The following is a 24478-nucleotide window of genomic DNA, read 5'->3' as shown; positions in this document are numbered from 1 at the left end:
TTAGTTGGTGAAAGGATGCTACCATTATTGTCTTCAATAAAGCCCCGTTACAAATTGACATGCATTCTCTTAATATCAACAATTCCATCACAATCAAGTAGGGGTAACAGCACTACTCCCCACCCTCACTTTTAGAAACTCTCCACCAAACCCTCTTTAGATCTACCAGCAGAAACTACATTGCTTCATCCAAAATTTTCTTAGTTCTCTTGTCTTCATCAAAATCTTCAGTATATATCTCTCTAGCTTCAAACATAACTTGTATCACTCCCAACTCAAGCATGAGACCTAAAACACAGAGTTCACTTAGCCTAAAGCTTCTTCTCATATGTGTTTTCATAGCTTTCTTACTTCTATTTGTGTTGAGATCAAGATTAGTATCTTCCAACGAAAGTACAACTTCATCTTCTGTTTCTTCAATTTCTCATGCTCTTTTACCAAGATCCTCATCTTCGTCCGAAGACAAGAAAACAAGAACTTGCTCATCACCACAATGTAATAAAATCCCATCTTCAGTAGCCAAATCCCTCATTCACTACACAACCTCAACCATCACCCCTCAACAAACACTCAAAGAGATATCAGTAACATCCAAGATTTTAGACAAGAAATCTCCTTGCAATTTCCTTGTCTTCGGTCTTGGCCATGACAGCCTAATGTGGCACACACTCAACTTTGGAGGGCGAACCATCTTCCTCGAAGAAGATGAAACTTGGATAGAGCAAATCAAGAAGAGATTTCCCATGTTAGAGTCTTATCATGTTACATATGATAGTAAAGTGAATGAAGCAAATGTTTTAATAGAAGCAGGGAAAGGACCAGAGTGTACAGCTATAGCTGATCCTAGATATTCGATGTGCCAACTTGCCTTAAAAGGATTGCCTAGTGAAATTTATGATATGAAGTGGGATTTAATAATGGTGGATGCTCCAACAGGCTATTATGAGGATGCACCAGGGAGAATGACTGCGATATATACAGCAGGAATGATGGCAAGGAATAGAGAAAATGGAGAAACTCATGTGTTTGTGCATGATGTCAATAGGAATATAGAGGACAAGTTTTCTAGGGAATTTTTGTGTGATGGATATATGAAGAAACAAGTTGGGAGATTAAGGCATTTTACTATCCCTAGTCATAAGAGCAACTTAGATATGCCCTTCTGCCCTTAGGTTTTCTTGAAAATATCTTCTTTATTCTTTTATTTTTAATTTCAGTTTTCTTTCTTTATTCTTTTCTTTTGGGTGATTGAGCTGATACTCCTGATGGATCTGATGAGGATATTATTTCTTTACTCCAATACTAAGTCATATATTTGTCATCTAGGTGTAAACTTACACTTAACGAAATTCACTTGAGTTGTTGAAGATTCAATTATAATGGATAGATAATGAGGTAACTATGTGGCTCTTACCTCAATTCAGCAGTTACATTGGCCAGGTACCGATGGTGTTCAAGAGTACCAAAGAAGACAATTTAGTGGTAAAAATGTCACAATTAGATTATGGTGTCTTACGAGTTCTAGTCCCCCTTAGTTTTTGAGAAAAAGAAGGGTGTGATTCGAACGCGTGATCCTAGCTCTGGTGAGTTCTTTCTCTTCTCTTGGCTACTGGAATAGCCAACAACATAGCATCCAAATAGTTTGCTAAACCAGAAGTAGGAGAGACTAAAACTTTCTCCCCCTGCTTCGGCTTGCACACCTGAAAGAATCTACCATATGTTGTAAATCCACTGTATGAATTAAAGGAAGAAAGGGAAAAAAAAGGGAAAAAAACAGACTGCATAAATAGGATATAAACAGTAAAGAGCACGTTTAACAAGAAATAACAAACATTAGCTTAGTCATTGAATGGGAAATAAATACATATATTTTCCTTCCTTTTGAGTTCTGTCCATGTTCAATTAATTGTTGAGAACATGTATTTGAGGCTTAACAAATTGCCATCATTAACCTCTTCAGATCTACCAGCAACTTCATCCAAAATTTTCTTATTAGTTCTCGTCTTTATCAAAATCTTCAATATATATCTCTTTACCTCTGAGCTTTAACCAAAACTTGTATACCTCCCACGTCAAGCATGAAAACTAAAACACAGAGTTCACTTAGCCTAAAGCTTCTTGTCATAAGCGTTTTCATCGCTTTCTTACTTTTATTTGTGTTGAGATCAAGATTAACATCTTCTGGTGAAAATACATCATTATTATTATCTGCTTCTTCAATTTCCCATGCTTTTTTACCAACAAGTTGTTCATCAACAAAATGTAACAACAAGATCCCATCTTCAGTAGCCAAATCTCTCATTCACTACGCAACCTCAAACACCACCCCTCAACAAAAACTCGACGAGATATCAATAACATCCAACATTTTAGACAAGAAATCTCCTTGCAATTTCCTTGTCTTTGGTCTTGGCCATGACAGTCTAATGTGGCACACACTCAACTTTGGAGGACGAACTATCTTCCTCGACGAAGATGTGATTTGGATTGAAAAAATCAAGAAGAAATTTCCCATGTTAGAGTCTTATCATGTTACATATGATAGTAAAGTGAAAGAAGCAAATGTCTTAATGGAAGCAGGGAAAAAACCAGACTGCACAGCTATAGCTGATCCTAGATATTCTAAGTGTCAACTTGCTTTAAAAGGGTTGCCTAATGAAATTTATGATATAAAATGGGATTTAATAATGGTTGATGCTCCAACAGGTTTTCATGAGAATGCACCAGGGAGAATGACTGCAATTTATACAGCAGGAATGATGGCAAGGAATAAAGAAAATGGAGAAACTCATGTGTTTGTGCATGATGTGCATAGGAATATAGAGGACAAGTTTTCTAAAGCATTTTTGTGTGATGGATATATGAAGAAACAAGTGGGGAAGTTGAGGCATTTCACTATCCCTAGTCATAAGAACAACTTGGATATGCCCTTTTGCCCCTAGATTTTCTTGAAAATGTTTTTTTTTCTTTTTCAGTTTATCTCTCTTTAATTTTTCTTCTTCTTTTTTTTTTTAGGGGTGAGGAGGTAGTTTGAGGGTTGGGATTGGGAAATGATGGACCAATGAGGATATTGTTTGTGAGAGAGGCATTTGAGATTGAGGCTACTTTTTCACCTATTGTATTTTGAATTTTGGTACGACGAAAGTCATTATCCATTGGTTATTATTGCTTCTTTTTTTTGGCTTATGAGTTTCATGTCAGCTATACGTGCTTAGAGGGAGGGACTCACCTTGCAAAATCACCAACCAATAATCATTCCTTAGGTGCATTTGTTGGAGCTTGAGCCATTCTTTAGATGCATTTAGTTTAGCTTGACTTGAATGCTTCTATGTCCAGTAAAGTTGATAATTGAATTGAAACCCCTTTTGCTTGGGTCGAAAAACGAAAATAAAAAATCTTAGTTTCAAACTTTTAATAGAGAGATGAGAAAAAGAAATGAGAAAAAGTTATTTCTTGGGTTTATACCGTATCACTAAATGTGAAGAAAAAGTATGCGCGCAAATATTTTTTTCTTCGCATCAAGGGAACAATTAGACTTCCTTTTTGTCTCTCGTTCGTTTCCCTTTCTTACACTTTCCTTCCCTTAATATGTTACTTTTCAAATACCACTTGTCATAACTCAAAAACAAGAAAGATGTCACTTATCTTAAATATTAAAAGAAGGATTTTTTTAAAAGAAAAAGGAAAGGAAAGGAAAGGAGGTAATACAGCAAAACTCGGGGTTTATGAACATTAATCCACTTGAAGCAGCAAGAGAAATCCAAGACTCAAACGTATACACAGTTGGAATATTACAGATACATTTCCAATTAACATCCATGCAAATTAATTTGAATCGCATGGATATACGTGCATAACTCTCTGTATTTAAATTACTTAATAAGTCTTTGATTCAGTGGTAAAAACATCATACATGATGTATTAATTAGACACATATTACGAGTAGCAAATTTTGGTACATATTTAAGTAGTGTAGCAAGAGGAGCACACTCATTACCCATCACTTCGAGCCATGCGTCAGCTTAAAAAATACAGAGAGTTATGTGCATTTAAATTATATATTTTAGAAAAAGCAAATTCTTTGTGAAAAAATATATAAATAAGTGCTTCTAATAAAACTCTAAATCCAGATCTCTTTCTTCAAACACACCATAACACAGCTAATGCATTGATAAGATTTTATCAAGTAGTCGTTGCGAATTAGGAAAGAGATTGAGTTTGGTCATTCCAATTAATATTTGGAGGAGGAATATTGATTGTTGGATATAGTTGGTGCGATGAATGATTGTCCCAACTGAGTAGCTTAGCCTTAGAGTACAAGACAATTTTTCTCTTTTAAGTGACTGCTTTAATATTGACAAGGCACCAAAATTTAAAAATAGTATAATAGTTAAAAAAAAAACTATCAAATCATTTCTTGAAAAATATAATTTAATTATTGTAGCAAAAAATTGGACATGCAGTAGTCATGGCCACCCTATCCACTGCCAATTGAGTAGAAAAATCATTTTCTCATCACATGGAAGACCAAACAAAGATATGGTGTTCGGATTTGGTTTTTGGTCTCTCTCTTTTTTACGCGGGGGGGGGGGGGGGGGGGGGGGGGGGTCGATTAGGTTTGGAAAAACGTTTGGCAAAATTGTTATTTGAATTACCTTTTGAACAATTATTTTGATAATATTTGTGCTATTTCATGTGAAATAATATTATTTTTTTCAAAAGGTATTATGATTTAAAATTCGAGAAATAGTGCGTTTAAAAAAAAAAAAACACACACAATGTTGTCAAAATTTTCGAAAAACTTTCAATCCAAAGCTGATAGTCGATCATTCCTTATGAAAAGTGCAACAACAACAACGACGATCCAGTAAAATCTCACAAATGAGGTCTGGAGATGACAGAGTGTACGCAGACCTTACCCCTACCCTGAGGGAGTAGAGAGACTGTTTCCGGAAAACCCTCGGCTCAAGAAGACGAAAAGAGAGACAATATATCAGTACTATCGAGAATAGATGCAAAGTACTAACAATAATCAGTAGATAAGGTCCGGCACAAAGAAAAACAGTAGAATAGTGTGAACACAACATGAACCACTAACAGTCTAAGACCAAAACCCTATCAGACTAGCCTCACACCTGTACAAAGAAGAACAATGCTCAACTACCTCCTAACCTACAACCCTAATGCTCGACCTCCACACCTTCCTATCAATGGCCATGTCCTCAGAAATCTGAAGCCACGCCATGTCCTGTCTGATCATCTCTCCCCAATACTTCTTAAGTCACCCTATACCTTTCCTCGTACCCGCCAAAACTAACCGCTCGCATCTCCTTAACGGAGCATCTGGGCTTCTCCTCTGTACGTGCCCGAACCATTTGAACCTCGCTTCCCATATCTTATCGTCCATATGTGCTACGCCCACCTTCTCCAGAATATCTTCGTTCCTAATCTTATCCGTCCTAGTATACCCGCACATCCACCTCAACATCCTCATTTCTGCTACTTTCATCTTCTGGATGTGTGAGTGCTTAACTGGCCAACACTCAGCCCCATACAACATGACCAGACTAACCACCGCTCTATAAAACTTACCTTTGAGTGACAAATGTACTTTTTTGTCACACAGTACTCCAGAAGCTAGTCTCCATTTCAACCACCCCACCCCTATATGGTATGTAACATCCTCGTCTATCTCCCCATCCCCTGAATAACCGACTCAAGGTACTTGAAACTACCTCACTTCTGTGCCCGTTTCCCCCGGCTCCATGCCGAACTTGCATTCTAGGTATTCCCTCTTAGTCCTGTTCAACTTGAAACCCTTAGACTCGAGGGCTTGTCTCCAAACCTCCAACCTCTCGTTAACGCCGCCTCGTGTCTCATCGATCAGAACTATGTCATCAGCGAATAACATACACCATGGCACCTCCCCTTGAATGTGGCATGTCAGTGTGTTCATAACCAATGCAAATAAGAATGGGCTGAGCGTGGATCCTTGGTGTAACCCCATAACAACCGAAAAATACTCTGAGTCGCCTCCGTGAAAAGTAATGTAACATAAATAGCTCAAGCTTTATACTTTGTACAAATATGTTCAGTACAAGTTGTGATTAGTAATAGGAATTAAGCAATGCGTTATTTTATCTAAGTTGAATATTTACACTTATGTTCATATTGTATTAACCTAAAGTAATAACCTCTACATTTATTTGCATATATGATAAATACCCACTCGTATCCGGTATTTATACCAAATAACTTAGTTTTACCCGTTAAAATTTAAAATAGTAATAAATCTATATATGAAATACACATATCTTGTATTATTTGTTTGATATATTTTGAGTGCGAGTAATTTTTATGTTGTTAATTATTGGGACTACTTTCCCAATTCTCAAAACAACATTTTTCCTTTTTCTTCCCAAACTATGACTTTTATATAATGTTTGGACACTTTTTATATTTAATTTCTAACTTAAAAATAATAATTAAATTTGAGGATAGATAGAATAGACTCCATTGAGGCTATAAATGCTTTGGAACAAAAGCACCTTACTTATCAAAGTGTTATTGATAGCTTCCGACAAGGAAAAAAGTAGCTCATGTTCTGGCTAAGGAAGGAATCAAGCAAGCCACAAGTGATTATCTGTCTGTCATGGCATCTCCCTCAGAGTATGTGTTATCAACGGTTCAAGCACACAAAGAGGGTTTAACCTCTAATAGAATAGTTTTAGTGTCTATGTGTGATATGCTGGCAAGTCTTGGAAACCTTTGTGTACTCGCTATCTATGATAGTGACTATGTAGCTAATAGTTCTACCGTCACGCTTTAGTGTTATCAATAAAATGTTTTCCTTTAACCAAAAAAACAAAAGAGAAAGAATTATTATCTATCGTAATGCTAAAAAAATTAATGATTTGTATTAGATAAAAATAAAAAGGCAAAATGGTATTGGAGGATCTCAAGAGTTTTTTTAATTTTTAAACTTTTTAACAATTTAATATTAGAAATTTACTAGTCCTATTATTTTATATTTGTTAGTCCCGCCAATATTGCTGTATTTGTAAATAATAATTCTGGAAAATATAAGTTATCGTAATGAAATAGTAATTAATTCGAGCCCACTGAATTCACAGTGTTTTCTTAAGGAATTTAATTCCCTCCTAGTACCCAAGGTTATGGATTATTTCCTCCCAGGATAGAACGAATCACACACTGGTGTACCGGTACTTCAAACCCCAGTGTTTCAGCGAACACAAAGTTCGGTAGCAAATCACACTTACAGCTGCTTTGTTTGAAGTTAAAACAATGCAGAACAAAAGAGTAGAAACTCAGAAAATCGTATGAAAATGCTGAGAGGAAGGAGTGCAATGTATAGCCAAAGTTGAGCGTTTTCAGTTTTGTGTTTGTATGTCTTTCTTCAACAGCTGCTGCACATATTTATAGCAGTCAGCTTTGAAGATGAACGACCCTCCACCCTCCATGGTGGAGCATGCACTAGCTTGTTTGTGGAGCAAGCACTTGGCCATGGTGGGAAGAGCATTAGGCGGCTGCTATTGCAGCTGGTGGTCAATACACGGATTGGAACATATCCGTTACAAATGCGGATAATCTTACGTTAATATTTACTATTAACAAATAAATTTGGTCCAAAAAATTAATCAATCAATCGATCATTTGACCAAATCCGAATCCGAATCCGAAGCCGAGCCGAGAGAGCGACGACGACGACGGCGCGAGGCTTGCTTTCTTCTTAACTCTTTAAGAGCTACAAGAAGAGCAATTATATATATACCCACCAAAAATCTTTTCCTTTTCCAATATGGGACAATGTCTCATTGTCAAGAGGGGAAAACTTAAAATTTTACTCAAAAATTTCATTTTCCCTCCATTTCCCATTCACCCTCATTTTAAGACTATTTCATCTTAAATAACAAAAACCTCAACAATCCCCCACATGAATGGGGAATGGCTATATCATGGAAGTATGCATGGAAAAACTGTGTGATTTACAAGCAAGGATTAATCGCATCTGGATAAGTAGGTTTCCCTTTGAACTTTCCGTAGTAAACTTATGTCGGATATACTCGGTCAATCGGTAGATTTGATATCTTTGAACCGTCGATCTTTGGTGTATACCTAGACAACCATAAGTCACACAATCAACCCTTAACCGTCTTTGGTTCTCATTGTTGTGTTCGTTTCAGCCATGAACACCGCCTGGTTTCATAAGTGCGTAGAGAACTGGCCTTACAAAGTTCTCCTTGAAGCGGCTAACACTTCACACTTACATAGGTGATTCCTAAACGTGTCATCCTGTAGATACACTATTTGATATACCCCGTATCAAATTTAAAAATCATTAAAAAGCCTTAATGCTTTATCCTTGGTACTGAACATTGTCTCATCACGAGAACAGACTAAAATTTTATTTGACAATGTTGAACTGTCATTAATGACTTTGTTTGATATCCTTGAACCTAGATCTTGGGATCTCCAGTCTTCTAGGTAGAGTTACTGCCACAATGACTTGTTCTCGGCCATAGCCCCATTCCCCTTAATGATTTCTCAACTACCTCTCTAGTTAGGCCTTTTGTAAGTGGATCCGACACATTATCACTCAACTTTACATGGTCAATCGTGATAATTCCTCTAGAGAGTAATTGCCTAACGGTTTATGTCTTCATCGTATATGACGAGATTTACCGTTATACATAACGCTCCCAGCCCTTCCAATTGCCGCTTGACTATCATAATTTATGCATATTGGTGCCAATGGTTTGGGCCAAAATGGAATGTCTTCCAAGAAATTCCGGAGCCATTCAGCTTCTTCACCGGCTTTATCTAAGGCTATGAATTCAGCCTCCATTGTAGAGCGGGCAATACATGTTTGTTTGGACGACTTCCAAGATACCGCTCCTCCACTAATAGTGAATACATATCCACTCGTGGACTTAGAATCAGTTGAACCGGTGATCCAATTTGCATCACAGTATCCCTCAATCACCACAGGGAATTTACTATAGTGCAAGTCAAAGTTCTGAGTATGTTCTAAATATCCCAAAACTCGTTTCATTGCCATCCAATGAGATTGGCCTGGATTGCTCGTATATCGACTCAGTTTACTTATAGCACAAGTTATATCTGGTCGTGTACAATTCATGATATACATTAAGCATCCCAACACACGAGCATAATCCAATTGTGATATGCTTTGGCCTTTATTCTTTGCTAATGCAAGATTCACGTCAATTGGAGTCTTCGCAACTTTAATGCCCAAGTGCTTGAATTTTTCAAGTGCTGTCTTAATATAATGAGATTGTGACAATGCCAGACCTTGAGGAGTCTTGTGGATCTTAATTCCCAGAATTAAATCAGCAACTCCCAGGTCTTTCATATCAAACTTGCTATTGAGCATACACTTAGTAGCATTTATGTTGGCAATGTCATTACTCATTATCAACATATCATCCACATATAGGCAAACAATGACTATGTGATTTGGAACATTTTTAATGTACACACATTTATCACATTCATTTATCTTAAAACCATTTGACAATATTATTTGGTCAAATTTCGCATGCCATTGTTTGGGTGCTTGTTTTAGTCCGTAAAGAGACTTAACAAGTCTACATACCTTCTTTTCTTTACCTAGAACCACAAACCCTTCAGGTTGTTTCATGTAAATTTCTTCCTCCAACTCTCCATTTAAGAAGGTCGTCTTAACATCCATTTGATGAATTTCAAGACCATACACTGCAGCTAATGCTACTAACATCCGCATGGACGTAATTCTTGTAACTGGAGAGTATGTATCAAAGTAGTCTAGACCTTCTCGTTGTCTATACCCTTTGACTACGAGTCTTGCCTTGAATTTATCAATAGTGCCATCATTTTTTATTTTTCTCTTAAAAATCCATTTAGAACCCAAAGGTTTATTTCCAGGAGGAAGATCAACCAATTCCCATGTATGGTTGTTCAATATGGATTATATTTCATTATTGACTGCCTCTTTCCAAAACAATGATTCCGAAGAAGTCATAGCTTCTTTAAATGTTTGAGGCTGATTCTCCAATAAGAAAGTCACAAAATCTGGTCCAAATGAAGTAGACGTTCTTTGACGTTTACTACGTCTTGGATCCTCCTGATTACATGTACTTTCTTTTGTTTCTTCCCGAGGTCGTTTAGATCCTTCACCAAACGACTCACATTTCTTTTTATACGGATATATATTTTCAAAGAACTCAGCATTATCTGATTCTATAACCGTATTATTATGAATGTCAGGATTTTCTGATTTATGAACCAGAAATCGATATGCTTTACTATTTGTCGCATATCCTATGAAAATACAACAATGGTTTTCGGTCCTATCTTTACCCTTTTGGGTTTAGGAACTTGCACTTTTGCCAAACACCCCCACACTTTAAAATAATTCAAGTTGGGCTTCCTTCCTTTTCATTTTTCATATGGAATGGATTGTGTTTTGCTATGGGGCACTCGATTTAATATTCGATTAGCCGTAAGAATGGCTTCCCCTCACAAGTTCTGTGGCAAAACCAGAACGTATCAACAACACGTTCATCATCTCCTTTAATGTGCGATTCTTTCTTTCCGCAGTCTCATTAGATTGGGGCGTGTAAGGGGCTGTTGTTTGATGAATAATTCTATATTCTAAACATATTTCTTCAAAAGGAGATTCATATTCACCACCCCTATCACTTCTTATCATTTTTACTTTCTTGTTAAGTTGCGTTTCAACTTTATTTTTGTATTGCCTGAATGCGTCTATTGCTTCATCTTTACTATTTAGTAAGTAAACATAGCAATATCGAGTACCATCGTCAATAAAAGTTATGAAATACTTCTTTCCACCGCGAGATGGTATTGACTTCATGTCACAAATATCTGTGTGAATTAAGTCTAAAGAATTTGAATTCCTTTCAACTGACTTATAAGGATGTTTAACATATTTAGATTCCACACATGTTTGACATTTTAATTTTTCGCATTCAAACTTAGGCAGTACTTCCAAGTTAATCATTTTCCGCAAGGTTTTATAATTGACATGACCCAAACGTATATGCCATAAATCATTTGACTCAAGTAAGTAAGAAGAAGCTGAAATATTATTATTGTTTTCCACAACCATTACATTCAGATTGAAAAGGCCCTCGGTGAGGTAACCTTTTCCTACAAATATTTCATTCTTACTTATGACAACCTTGTCGGACACAAAAACGCACTTAAAACCGTACTTAACAAGAAGTCCAGTAGAGACTAAATTCTTTCTCATTTCGGGAACATGAAGGACATTGTTCAAAGTCATGACCTTACCATAAGTCATTTTCAGGAATATCTTCCCATATCCTTCAACTTTTGCTATTGAAGCATTTCCCATATAAACTGTCTCTCCGGGTCCAGCAGGAGGATAAGTAGCAAAAGCTTCTCTAACTGCACAAACATGGCGAGTGGCTCCAAAATCAAACCACCACTGTTTAGGATTTTTCACCAAGTTACATTCAGAAAGCATGACACACAAGTTATCAACATCATCATGCTTTACTACCATGTTTGCTTGAATCCTTTTCTTGTCTTTCTTCGGAGCACGACACTCCGTAGATTTGTGTCCGATTTTCTCACAGTTGTAGCAGTTTCCACTGAACCGCTTCTTACTTGGGTTGTATTTCGGAACAGAAGCTTTCTTCCTCTTTTTATTATTTTCAACAATATTTACTCCCATTATTGTTGAATTTCCACGGCCTCTTCTTTCATCAGTTTTATTGTCCTCTTCGATTCTCAACCGAACAATGAGATCTTCAAGGGACATTTCCTTTCGTTTGTGTTTCAAATAATTTTTGAAGTCCTTCCACAATGGAGGCAACTTCTCAATCATTGCTGCTACTTGGAATGCTTCATTGATGACAAGACCTTCAGCAAGTAGATCATGAATAATCACTTGCAATTCCTGGACTTGGGTAATAACAGACTTGCTATCTACCATTTTGTAGTCCAAAAATTTTGCGGCAACGAATTTCTTCATCCCGGCATCTTCAGTTTTATATTTCTTTTCAAGCGCATTCCACAATTCTTTTGACGTCTCCACGCCACTGTATACATTATACAGATTATCATCCAGTCCGCTAAGAATATAATTCTTGCATAAAAAATCAGAATGCTTTCACGCTTCAATCACGAGAAAGCGTTCATTCTCTAGAGTTTTATCTAGTAGATCAGGAACATCTTCCTTGATGAACTTCTGTAGACATAACGTAGTTAAGTAGAAGAACATCTTCTGCTGCCAGCGCTTGAAATCAATCCCGGAAAATTTTTCGGGTTTTTCTGCCGGTGCCAACGCCGGTGTTCGGCTTGTCGATGCGTTGGCAGTCACCGTCGGAAGTCGGAACAGCTTGGTTTTCGCTTTCAGTCGTCATTTTTTTCTGTAAAAGAATGACACAAACAAACGTTTAATAAACGTTTTCAAACTGGAGTAAAAATCACGTAGATTTTAATCTCCAACAAAATGCCACAAAGGCTTTACTCTCCAAAACGGGAGTACACAAAACCACAAAGGTTTTAGTTTGCAGAATAATAAGAATAACACAAATACAGAAATAAATATTAAATTTCTTAAGCTTGTTAGTCCCGCCAATATTGCTGTATTTATAAATAATAATTCTGGAAAATATAAGTTATCGTAATGAAACAGTAATTAATTCGAGCCCACTGAATTCACAGTGTTTCCTTAAGGAATTTAATCCCCTCCTAGTACCCAAGGTTATGGATTATTTCCTCCCAGGATAGAACGAATCACACACTGGTGTACCGGTACTTCAAACCCCAGTGTTTCAGCGAACACAAAGTTCGGTAGCAAATCACACTTACAGCTGCTTTGTTTGAAGTTAAAACAATGCAGAACAAAAGAGTAGAAACTCAGAAAATCGTATGGAAATGCTGAGAGGAAGGAGTGCAATGTATAGCCAAAGTTGAGCGTTTTCAGTTTTGTGTTTGTATGTCTTTCTTCAACAGCTGTTGCACATATTTATAGCAGTCAACTTTGAAGATGAACAACCCTCCACCCTCCATGGTGGAACATGCACTAGCTTGTTTGCGGAGCAAGCACTTGGCCATGGTGGGAAGAGCATTAGGCGGCTGCTATTGCAGCTGGTGGTCAATACACGGATTGGAATATATCCGTTACAAAAATTAATCAATCAATCGACCGAAGCCGAAGCCGAAGCCGAGCGAGCGACGACGACGGCGCGAGGCTTGCTTTCTTCTTAACTCTTTAAGAGCTACAAGAAGAGCAATTATATATATATCCACCAAAAATCTTTTCTTCTTCCAATATGGGACAATGTCTCATTGTCAAGAGGGAAACTTAAAATTTTACTCAAAAATTTCATTTTCCCTCCATTTCCCATTCACCCTCATTTTAAGACTATTTCATCTTAAATAACAAAACCTCAACAATATTTATGTTGAGTTTTTCTATTGGATTCGAACACACTCACTAAAGAATTAAAGTGCTGGGGATTTGAGGTATTAAACTAGGTAAATATTTATTCATATACGGTATTTATATCAAACTAATTATACTTATCATAGCTAAATGTTTTAATGAAGTAAAAATATGTATTAATTAATCATAATTAAGTGATAAAATTCTATGTGCAAATAAATATCATGATTATGTTGGTTTGATAGTTAAAGTTTTACCTTCTAATTAAAGACGAAAAGATTCCAAATACCATATCCACTCTGTGATTATCTTAATTGAATTAGTAAGATAGATGTTTAGTTTAGATTTTAATAAAGAATGGAAAAGTGGCGTAAGTGAATGAATTGACAGGTGAGTAAGAATTTTCCTCATTCTTTAACATTTTGTTTCATTATTTTCTTTTATTTTCTTTTTTGGTTTTTTATACAAACAAAACCCCAAGAGTCAAATAAAAACATAGAAATCCTCGCAGAAGAAAAAACCTTTTTTCTCCATTAGCCAAAAAGGAAGAACAAAACATGAGCAACGAATAGTACGGGATTCTGCAATCTACTGTTTCTTACATTCATTCATTTGATTCTTCTCCAATTTCTTTTAATTTTTGTACTAATTTCGTTGTTTTTTGGTTGCAGCGATTACTTGTTCAAGCTGTTATTAATCGGCGATTCTTCTGTCGGCAAATCGTGTCTTCTTCTCAGATTCGCCGTATGTTCACCTCTTTTACTTTGATTTTCTCTGTTGAATAGTCCTTTTGTTTAAAATGCGTATGATATTGTTTGATTTTCTTCGTTAGGGTATGAAATGCGTGTTTTTTAAGGATAATGATTTTTAATTTGGGGATATGATTATCTGGAGATTATGTTATTTTTTTCATTTATAAAAGGAAAAGACAAATGATGTCTGTTTTGGTTTATGTTTTAGGATGATTCGTATGTGGACAGTTACATTAGCACCATCGGTGTTGATTTCGTAAGAATCTCCATCTCTCTCATTGCTTATGTTTCGTGTTGTTTGGGAGCATTTTAAATTTGAATTTTTGGATTGTTATTTTGTAGAAAATTAGAACGGTGGAGCTGGATGGAAAGACAATCAAGCTGCAAATTGTAAGTATAGTCGCGTGTTGCATGCTAGTTTGCATGAATGCTTTCAAGTCTAAGTTATAGTATTGAGCTTATGTTGAAGCTCCTTGGTCATTTTACAAGTCATTTGAACTATGCACTTTATCTTTATCGTTTGAATTCCATAGATCTCAAATCATCCATTTCTGGGCTTCGAGCCGTGCAAGCTTACAAAGTAATGTGAGCATGTGATCGCTTTAAGTCACCAAAATGCATCTTTGATGCAGTGTTTTTTAATTCTTGGTAGTTAGCATATTGGCAAGTTTCAGACCAGCGCAATAAAATCAGGAGTTACAGTTATTTAATTAATTGGCATTGTGTGCTAAAACATTGAATATATCCACTTTAACCTCTCCTTTTTTATCAAGTAATAAATTTTCTTTAACAGTGAGCATATCCACACTACCCTCTTATTAATGATATCAGTGTTGGGAAGCTGGCATTTCCTCAAAAGCATAATGACTAGATTGATCAACTACTCCGTTGATGCTTGCTCTAATCCTGATTTACATGTTATAATACCAGCTTCCTTTTTTTTTTGCAGTGGGATACTGCAGGCCAGGAGCGGTTCCGCACTATAACAAGTAGTTACTATCGGGGAGCACATGGGATTATTGTGAGATATTATATACATTGATTAGAAATTTCTCTGGCCATAAAAAATTAGAAAAAATAGTTTAGATTTGAATTTCATCACCTCCCTAGCCTCTCATTCTGTCTGCAGCTTTTGCTAATCATGTATTGCGTATGATACTTTTTCTTGCATCCTAATGCCTAAGGTTGTAGAATCTTTTGAAAATACAACAATACATGCTTATCTTTCTCTAACTATACCTTTATAAGTTTAAGACGTACTGTCAATCACCCACTCTATGGTTCTGTTGTGTCAATACTGAACCATAGCTGGTTAAATTTCAAGTTTTACTGAAGGTAACTGGTAGGCTAGTGTTGGTTTCGAGGTGTAGTTGATTGACATTTACTATTATTTCCTAGTTAATATTGACTTTGATATTACTCCCTCCATCCATATCATGTCACAGAGTTTGACCTTCCCAGACATGACCAACTGTGAGAAGACTAGCACATCAGAAAAACAAATATTGCTTGCAACATTTTGTCTCTGGACCGATTCTATACCCTTTTTGGCTTTTTGGTTCTCCTTTATCCTGACAACTTTTTAATAGTCCTTTCTCTCACCTCTTCTTGTTATGGCCGTGCGTCATAAGACTTACAAGTCCTTAAATCACTTTTAAATACATGATGATGGAATTTTTGAAGAGGGAAACATTGGATAAGAAGAAAAGCCTAGTTTCTCAAAAATAAAGATTTCAAACTTCTCGTGATGGGCCAAAAAAGAAAAGAGTGTCATGTAAATGAAATGGAGGAGTGATAGATTCTATTTCGTCCCATTATTGTTTTTCAAAGGCACAGAATGTAAAAAATGAGGTATAAAAATATTAATATTGACTGCATATATTTTCTCCTTTTTTGGGGTTGGGGGATTGGGGTAGGAGATGATCTGGTTTTATAGTATAGTTATATTTTCCTAGTTTGCGTACCAATCTGTAATACACGACATCCTCAAATAAGCGCGCCATCGATTTCCTGACAGTTGGTGGATGTTAGAGATTCAGGGCACCCCCAGTTGTAAAGCTTCTTAGCTTTCTTTTCTTGTACCCTCTAGCTTAGTGTCATGGTCTTTTGAACATACTGGTTAAAGAAAAATGGTCTTCTTATTGTGGTTGTATTATGGTAGATTGTTTATGATGTAACGGAAATGGAGAGCTTCAACAATGTCAAGCAATGGTTGAATGAAATTGACAGATACGCAAATGAGAGTGTTTGCAAGCTTCTGGTGGGAAACAAATGTGATTTGGTAGAAAACAAGGTTGTGGACACACAGACGGGAAAGGTATTTTATGTTGCCTCTTTATCAGATAAACCTTTGTTTCATTTGCATTTGTATTGATCAGGCTTAGTTTAGTCATACTATCAGCCCATTGAACTTGGCTTGCTGACAAATGCTGAAAATCATCTCATTTTGCTGTAGTTATTCTAACAATGCTCTCATGTTCTTTTCATTTGATTCCTCGCTTAAACTCACGCTATGTGCCACAATCGTGTTGATTCTTTACTATACTCGATTAGGATTTTTGTTTTCAGGATATACATTTAGACCATAGTGTCTTTTGGAGTGGAAATGGTATCTTCCTGTTTTGGTGTTTGTCTTCTGAATGAAGTTGTTGGACATATCTTCGAGAAAAATTGATCAAGTTGAAAAAGTAAAAACTTTTAATTTGCTTTTGCTACTAATTATAGTGGGCTTATGTTTGGAGTACTTTCTTTAACCATTATCTTTAGTTTCTGTGTCCTCGGTGGAAATTGAAGAGGAACATACTTTAGATGCTACAATTGGCTGGCTCATTATTAGCAGTCATTGTGACTTTGCATCAAACCATCGTTTAGACTTGCCTGCGGACACCATCATCAGTCTGAAACAATTTATACTTGTGACACCAGTGATCCACCAGCAGTTATTCTATCCTCCGTTCTTGTGTCTTACTCGTTTGCCTCATGAAACCGAAGTGTCACTGGAGTTAGCTCTTCATCTCAGAACTTCCTGATTCAGTCACTCTAGCCACACTTTTGTTCGATCTGTGTCCCCTCAATGTACCTGAGTATATGAAGTCTCTGGCTAGGTGCACAAAGTTGTGGTTTTCCTGGTGTCCATGATTGCTCAAGGTATTTGGGCAGTGACTCCAGTTAGGTGTAAATTATATGCTATTATTTTCGGGGTTGAGCAGAAGGGTGGGAGGGAGCACTATAACTTAGTTCACGTGTGCAAATAAACAGCCTAGAAGGTTGTCATAAGTTATTCTTTGTGAACCTTGAGAGCGTAGGCTTTCTGGAGGTGATGTGTGGTCTATAATCAGGTTGTTACATGTGACTATATTATAATTGGTGGTGTTTGATTAGTGTTTGGCTTTTTGCTGTTAAAGATAAATTATTCTGGAAGTTCTTCATTTCCGTGTGCTCTGGGTTCAATTGAATACCTCTGAGTCTCATGATGATAGATAGCACATGAAAATTGTTGTTAATATGTAAAAGTAACCCTCTAGTAAATCTAAACAACTTTAGATCTTTTTAAACATGTTAAAATAGCTTTGGTATATTGAACTTGATGATGCAATTTTTTTGAAATGCCTTTCTTTTGATTATTCTGTATTTCTTGGTTTAGGAAATAGTGACAAACGGAATATGTGATTCTAATAGTTTCCAAATCAGTCTATCAAAGATTGAAACTACCTCGTCTTGATCGATGTATGAACATATGATATATAAGCAGCTTAATTGTCAGTTATGATTTTATTCCCAGTTCAAGCAATTTTGCATTTGTAACATCACTTTAAATTTATTCAGGCTTTGGCAGATGAGCTAGGTATCCCTTTCCTTGAGACGAGTGCAAAAGACTCCATTAACGTGGAGCAGGCTTTCTTAACGATGGCGGGAGAGATCAAGAAAAAGTAAGTGGGCTAATATTTCCTTCCAGGTTTTATTTCTGCAAAAGTCTAGTTCCACTTTCTTCTCCCCATAATTTGTTGATTCTATTTCCGATACATTTCAACATTAGTGATACATTTCAACATATTTATAGCTTACTAAGATATATTGCATTAGTGGGGATAAAATTGTCAATATACGTAGCTATTGTACATAGTCAGACTGCTACTGCTGCTAGTTTTTCTACGAACTAGTTTATATATTACTGAATTCAACATGATGCGAGAAATGTTGGCAACAAGTAAAAGTTCTTTACCACCCTGAACCACTTCTCTTAGTAATTTGTAGTTAGTCTTTTCGTGGTTCCATTTAAGAATTGAACCAAATATTTTATTTTGCAGAATGGGTAATCAACCAGCTGGAGCCAAGAAGACAGGTAGTACTGTTCAAATCAAAGGACAACCAATTGAGCAGAAGAGCAACTGCTGTGGCTAACTGCTGACGCTGTGCTTCTGTATCCCTCTGTTCCAATAGCAAAATGTCGAACAGCTTGTAACTAAACATAAGTTTACTAGAACTAGAATATCCTGTGAATCTTCCGTTAGTTGAAATGTATTTCCAACTTTGCTCATGGTGTTATGTGAACATTGCCTGCCTGGAATGATAAGTAGTCGCTGAGAGGCAAATCTGATATGAGTTTAACTTCGGTGTGATTGTAGCTGACAATTGTAGCTGTTTGACACAAAATAGAGTGACTAAGATTTACACTGTTTGTAAGATGGATCCATCTGGCGATAACCAAGTGAAGAATGATCAACTTGGCGTAGCAAATATCATGTTCCCTATGCAGCCTCGGCTTATAGGATGAACTTGCAATTTATCATTCATTGTTTCAGTAAGTAGTTGAGAAAAGTCGTGTTATTTTCCTCTTGATAATCTCTAGGGTCAATGCCATTAGTACGCCAAGTTTACTTGCAGGTGATTAGTTATAACAGTAACGTCGTATGTTGGGGAGAAAACAAGTAGTATTATTAAAATACATAGTTGGACCGACACTTATGAGAGGACCTTTGCGAGAGATCAGAGAGTAAGGATTACTTCGGTTCTTACGTGAAGAAGAATAAGAGAGATCCTAATAAGTCATTTGGATATTAGATTCTCTAAATTTTAGAGAACCTCATTCACCGGATGAAAAAGAACTCTAGAAATTGCCATCTTTAGACTTCTTGCTATATGGTGGCAAATCATAGTCTTTAGTTATAATATCACACCATACATATTAAATAATTGCTGTCATTTGAAATAACGCTGAAGCATTGAAATAATTGGTTTAATTCTTAAAGAGCCATACTATAACAAGATTTTAACATGTATTGCACATTTCCTTCCTAATGTTGAAAAAGGGTATAATATCTTACCGAGAATATAGAAGGCAAAAAATGATTACTAATTAAAACTAACAAAAGGAACAATATAGGGGCTTCAAAATCTAATGACCATCAAGATGAAGAGCAACATGCCTTCTTGGGGGCAGGCTCCTCTGCCCCAACAACAAGAGTCTTCCCTTCTTTGATGTTAGCAGTTGCTGGTTCCTCGGAAGAAAGTGGCTTCTTACTTATTATCCGATAGATTTCTGAAAGAATCGTCTGGAAAGCCTTCTCTACATTCGTTGCCTCCAATGCAGATGTTTCAATGAAAGAAAGGCCTTCTTTTTCAGCAAAGCTTTGAGCATCCTCTGTATCAACAGCTCGAAGATGCTTAAGATCCGTTTTGTTTCCAATGAGCATAATCACAATGTTCGAATCTGCATGATCCCTCAGTTCCTTCAACCACCGACTAACATTCTCGAAGGTAGTTGGTTTTGTCCCATCATATACCAGAAGAGCCCCAAGAGCACCCCTATAGTAAGCACTTGTAATGGCTCTGTATCTTTCCTGTCCAGCTGTGTCCCAGATCTGAGCCTTGACGGTTCTTCCCTCGACCTAGACACATATCAGAATTAAGCAAACAAAGATTTTTATAACATATACATTTTGCAATTACCAAAAATTGTAGAAGCACGCACAGCAACAAGAACACAAGTGTTATTCAATGGAGTGACAGCAAGGCGAATCTTACAGATAGAATGCACTTAGAGAGTGGTTTCCCAGAATCATGTGTGACCTCATTGAACTTACAAGTTACCTCTTACTCCTTATCTTAAAGATAGAATGCACTTAGAGTGGTTTTCCAGAATCATGTGTGACCTCATTGAACTTACAAGTTGCCTGTTACACCTCATTTTGGATATCCTCGCAACCCCATTAAAGGTAGCTTCTGTGCCACTGCACCAGTTGTGCAGTCAACTAGATCCTTCCAAACTTTGAATGTTAGTAGAATGCCCCTCTTTATTTGTTTCATGAGAAACATTCAACAGGTAATAGAGATAAATGATACAACAACAACAACCCAGTGGAATCCTACAAGTGGGGTCTGGGGAGGGTAATATGTACACAGACCTTACCCCTACCCCGAGGAGATAGAGAGGATGTTTCCGAAAGACCCTCGGCTCGAGAGGAAGGATAGAAACAAGTAAATATCAACAATAAGGCCGGGAAAATGATACTAGCAATGAGTGAAACAGATGGAAGAAAGCAGTAGCAATAGCAACAAGCAGTAACAACGACAAGATACTACAAAACCGAAGCAGAGGATAGTACTAAAAACAACCCTAATACTAGCACTCTGAAAATCAATGACAAGGTACTAGCAGGCTAGCCCTAATAAAACCAGAACGGATTAGAAAAACACACTACGACCTATTACCCTTCTACCCTAATATTCGACCTCCATACCTTCCTATTGAGGGTCATGTCCTCGGTAAGCTACAGTCGCGCCATGCCTGCCTGTTCACTTCTCCCCAATACTTCTTACGCCACCATTTGCCTCTTCTCCTACCTGCTAGCGCCAACCGTTCACACCTCCTCACTGGGGAATCTAGGCTCCTCCGTCTCACATGCCCGAACCATCTACGCATCGTTTCTCGCAACTTATACTCCATAGGGGTCACGTCCACTTTCTCCCGAATATTTTCATTCATAATCTTATCCATCCTAGTGTGCCCGCACATCTATCACAACATCCTCATTTCAGCTACGTTCATCTTCTGCATATGGGAGTTCTTGACTGGCCAACATTCTGCCACATACAACATAGTCGGTCTAACCACCGCCTTGTAGAACTAACCTTTAAGTTTTGGTGGCACATTCATACAACATAGTCGATCTAACCACCGCCTTGTAGAACTGACCTTTAAGTTTTGGTGGCACATTCTTATCATACAGTACGCCGGATGCTAACCTCCATTTCATCCCCCCGCCCCTATACGGTGTGTGACATCCTCGTCAATCTCCCCGTCCCCTTAGATAACTGACCCAAGATACTTGAAACTTCCTCTCGGGGATGACTTGCGAATCAAGCCTCACATCTATATTCGCTCCCCCCGTCATGTCGCTAAACTTGCACTCTAAATACTCCGTCTTAGTCCTTCTCAACTTGAAACCTTTAGACTCTAAGGTCTGTCTCCAAACCTCCAACTTCTCGTTGACATCGCCTCACGTCTCATCAATCAGTACTATATCGTCAACCAATAACATACACTTTGGTACCTCCCCTTGCATATGACGCATCAGTGCATCCATAGCCAAAGCAAATAAGAACGGGCTAAGCGCAGATCCTTGGTGCAACCCCATCCCAACCGGAAAATGTTCCGAGTCTCCTCCCACAGTCCTCAATAGAGATAAATGATAGCTGGGCAGTAAAGGCAGTTGAACACATACTAGAAAAAGGCAGGATTAAAAGATGACATGCAAATAGTAGAAGGTAGCTGTTTGATAAAGAGGTTAAAACTTTTTTGTTCTTGAAATAAGAACCCCAAAACTTCTTTTTACCAGTAAAAAAGCCTTGTGGCATAATAACTTTAGGTTTCCCACCGTTTGAAACTTGTAATACATAGCTGGCATCAAAATCAAGCAAGTGATCCTGCAACAACATTTGCTTTAACCATAATGGCTTTTTTCCCCTTCACTGTTTGTCATTATCTTTCCCCATCAAATGGTCACAAATAGGAGCTTCCATTACAGTAGAAACTCAATCAGATCATGATATGTTTTTAAAACAATTTCAACACCTAGCCTTTTTGCTCATCTTTGTTAAACAGAGAGTAGCTAGCCTTGATGGGGAGGAGGGGGAAATTGAGGTTGTCCATCCTTTAGAACAAGCACACAATTTGATAAGAGTCATAAGACTTGTTTCGCTAAGTGAGAAGGACAACTAGAAGTACTTCTGGCCAGATTGAGCTTTCTGTCTCTTTTACCTCTTGTAACAGTTCATGTCTTTTTTACTAACAAGGAGAATACAGTTCACAAAGATTAAGACCGCAGCACAGATGAGGAACATATCTCAATCAGTTGAATGTCTGAATTGAGAATTTTCAAGACAATGGAACCATTCACAACTTTGATAAAAATGGACAGACACAAGATATTCATTTCATTTCAGCATGAAAGATGCTCTCTTCGTCTTCCCTTTCATTGCACTTACTTCCAACCAAAGCTACACAAATCCCAAAGGGCCACATAAGAAAATCGTACCATGCTAGAAACTGCGGCATGCTCAACGGGGTCAGCATAAGTTTTAGATTATATCGTTCACTCTAAAAGGGACAGCTAAAATTATACTATTTGTGTGGCTATAAATCATTGCATAAAGGTAAATTGTTTACAAATAGGGAAAGTGATCATTCTTTTTGGTATGGACTAAAAAGGAAATAAGTTCACATAAATTGAAACAGAGGGAGTAATAAATAGTACACATATTTTATACTGTCAATAAATAAAAGTTAAACCCCAATAACAATGAAAAGAGTGTATCTTTCCTTTCTTAGAAGTACAGAGAAATAAAAAACCTAGCAGCGCAAGGGTTTCACAGATCTCGAAAGAAGGTCATCTAACCCTGGTCTCATATCACAGCCCATACCCTAACTCCATGCCACCAAGCAAGGAACGAAGTCAGTTCTGGAAACAAAGCAATAAATGTTAAGCAACCTAACGCGTCATTCATTAACATGACAAAAAATAAAATATAAGATCCACGCGACCACAATAAAGAATACTGGCACTCTCCATTAAACTCAATAAACAAGCACATTTACTCTTTGGTAACTTATTTTTAATATGGAGCCCATTTCTCGTAGAAAATAAACTATACACAGATATATCTACATGTACATCTCTAGATCTTAACCACATAGTACTTGAAAACGTAAAATAATTTAAATTTGCATCAAACCCATAACATGTGTCTTTTACATATACTTCTGACACTTAATATACATCGAATTTGCCAATTAATGCAAACACCGGGTAAATTAACACGCAAACACACAAATGCATTTTCTAAATCAAGCAGTCGAGGCAGTGAAAAAAGGACTAATAAGCGAAGCGGACCTGGAGAGTACGAGTGGCGAATTCAACGCCGATAGTGGATTTGGACTCTAAAAGGAACTCATTTCTGGTGAATCGAGAAAGCAAGTTGGATTTGCCAACTCCTGAATCGCCGATTAATACAATTTTAAACAAGTAATCGTACTCCTCTTCCGTTCTTCTCGCCATTTCCTCTCCCTTTTGAATCGCTCCTTCTTCTGATTCAGATTTATGTTAAGCCTTCGATTGATGATCGTTTGATGGTCAGATGAACTTTTATGACGCAAATGCCCCTGATTCTCGGGAGTTTGATTACGAATCTGCCCTTCAGAGACGGATGTGCGTTTCAAATTTGACTTCGGAAATTGTACTTTTATTAACGAAATAATCGCATTTTTGAATTCCCAATTCTTCGAACCGCCAAAGGAAAACCGTTGACGTCTTTTCGAACAAAAAGACTTCCCGTCTACGAAAAACAAAGTGAAAATGTCTCCATACATTTAATTGAAATTCAGACACTAAAAGCCCGTAACTAGTTGAAAACTACTGTATCAAATTAGTGTTGGAAGAAATTTTACTGCAACTTTATTTTAACTTTCTAAATATTTACACGGTCATTCTTTTTGACAGAAGAAGTAATTCTCAAAGGTTTTTTTTTGGAAGTTTCTTTTTTAACTATTTTAAAAGGAAGAAGTATTACTTATTTTTAGAAAGAGACTTTAACGTTAATTATAGGTTTCAATGATGAAAAATAATATATCACATTTGGTGCATGATCAAGAAGGAAACCGAAGGAATCAAGAAGCAATACCAACCAAGAATAAATTAAGGAAATAATCTATTAACGGGAACTCTAAAAGCAACATAAGGAAAAGAATCAATGATTAGCGATGAAA

The 24478-nt window shown here is 36.9% G+C and overlaps 4 protein-coding genes across 4 annotated transcripts; 3 read left to right on the top strand and 1 right to left on the bottom strand.

The window, feature by feature from the left end:
* The first annotated feature begins 106 nt into the window (after positions 1 to 106).
* LOC104104749 (glucuronoxylan 4-O-methyltransferase 1) lies at positions 107 to 1374 on the top strand. The gene has a single exon (XM_018773638.3). It carries the CDS (start codon positions 282 to 284, stop codon positions 1170 to 1172), a length of 891 nt encoding a protein of 296 aa, XP_018629154.1. The 5' UTR covers positions 107 to 281; the 3' UTR covers positions 1173 to 1374.
* A 482-nt stretch (positions 1375 to 1856) lies between these two features.
* On the top strand, positions 1857 to 3165 carry LOC104104746 (glucuronoxylan 4-O-methyltransferase 1-like). The gene has a single exon (XM_070179025.1). The coding sequence runs from the start codon at positions 2079 to 2081 to the stop codon at positions 2940 to 2942; it is 864 nt and encodes a 287-aa protein (XP_070035126.1). The 5' UTR covers positions 1857 to 2078; the 3' UTR covers positions 2943 to 3165.
* Positions 3166 to 13892: 10727 nt separating this feature from the next.
* LOC104104745 (ras-related protein RABD1) lies at positions 13893 to 18751 on the top strand. Its single transcript, XM_009612897.4, has 8 exons — positions 13893 to 14033; positions 14134 to 14206; positions 14423 to 14470; positions 14557 to 14604; positions 15164 to 15235; positions 16376 to 16531; positions 18040 to 18143; positions 18522 to 18751. The coding sequence occupies exons 1-8, from the start codon at positions 14020 to 14022 to the stop codon at positions 18613 to 18615; spliced, it is 609 nt and encodes a 202-aa protein (XP_009611192.1). The 5' UTR covers positions 13893 to 14019; the 3' UTR covers positions 18616 to 18751.
* A 665-nt stretch (positions 18752 to 19416) lies between these two features.
* LOC104104744 (ras-related protein RABA2a-like) lies at positions 19417 to 24072 on the bottom strand. The gene is made up of 2 exons (XM_009612896.4): positions 23607 to 24072; positions 19417 to 20102 (listed from the first exon to the last, which is right to left on the bottom strand). The coding sequence occupies exons 1-2, from the start codon at positions 23769 to 23771 to the stop codon at positions 19620 to 19622; spliced, it is 648 nt and encodes a 215-aa protein (XP_009611191.1). The 5' UTR covers positions 23772 to 24072; the 3' UTR covers positions 19417 to 19619.
* Positions 24073 to 24478: the final 406 nt, after the last annotated feature.

Source organism: Nicotiana tomentosiformis, chromosome 1 (genome assembly GCF_000390325.3).
Source record: "Nicotiana tomentosiformis chromosome 1, ASM39032v3, whole genome shotgun sequence".
NCBI lineage: Eukaryota > Viridiplantae > Streptophyta > Magnoliopsida > Solanales > Solanaceae > Nicotiana > Nicotiana tomentosiformis.
Note: the sequence above shows the minus strand (reverse complement) of the source record. Positions and strands in the feature narration are given on the sequence as shown.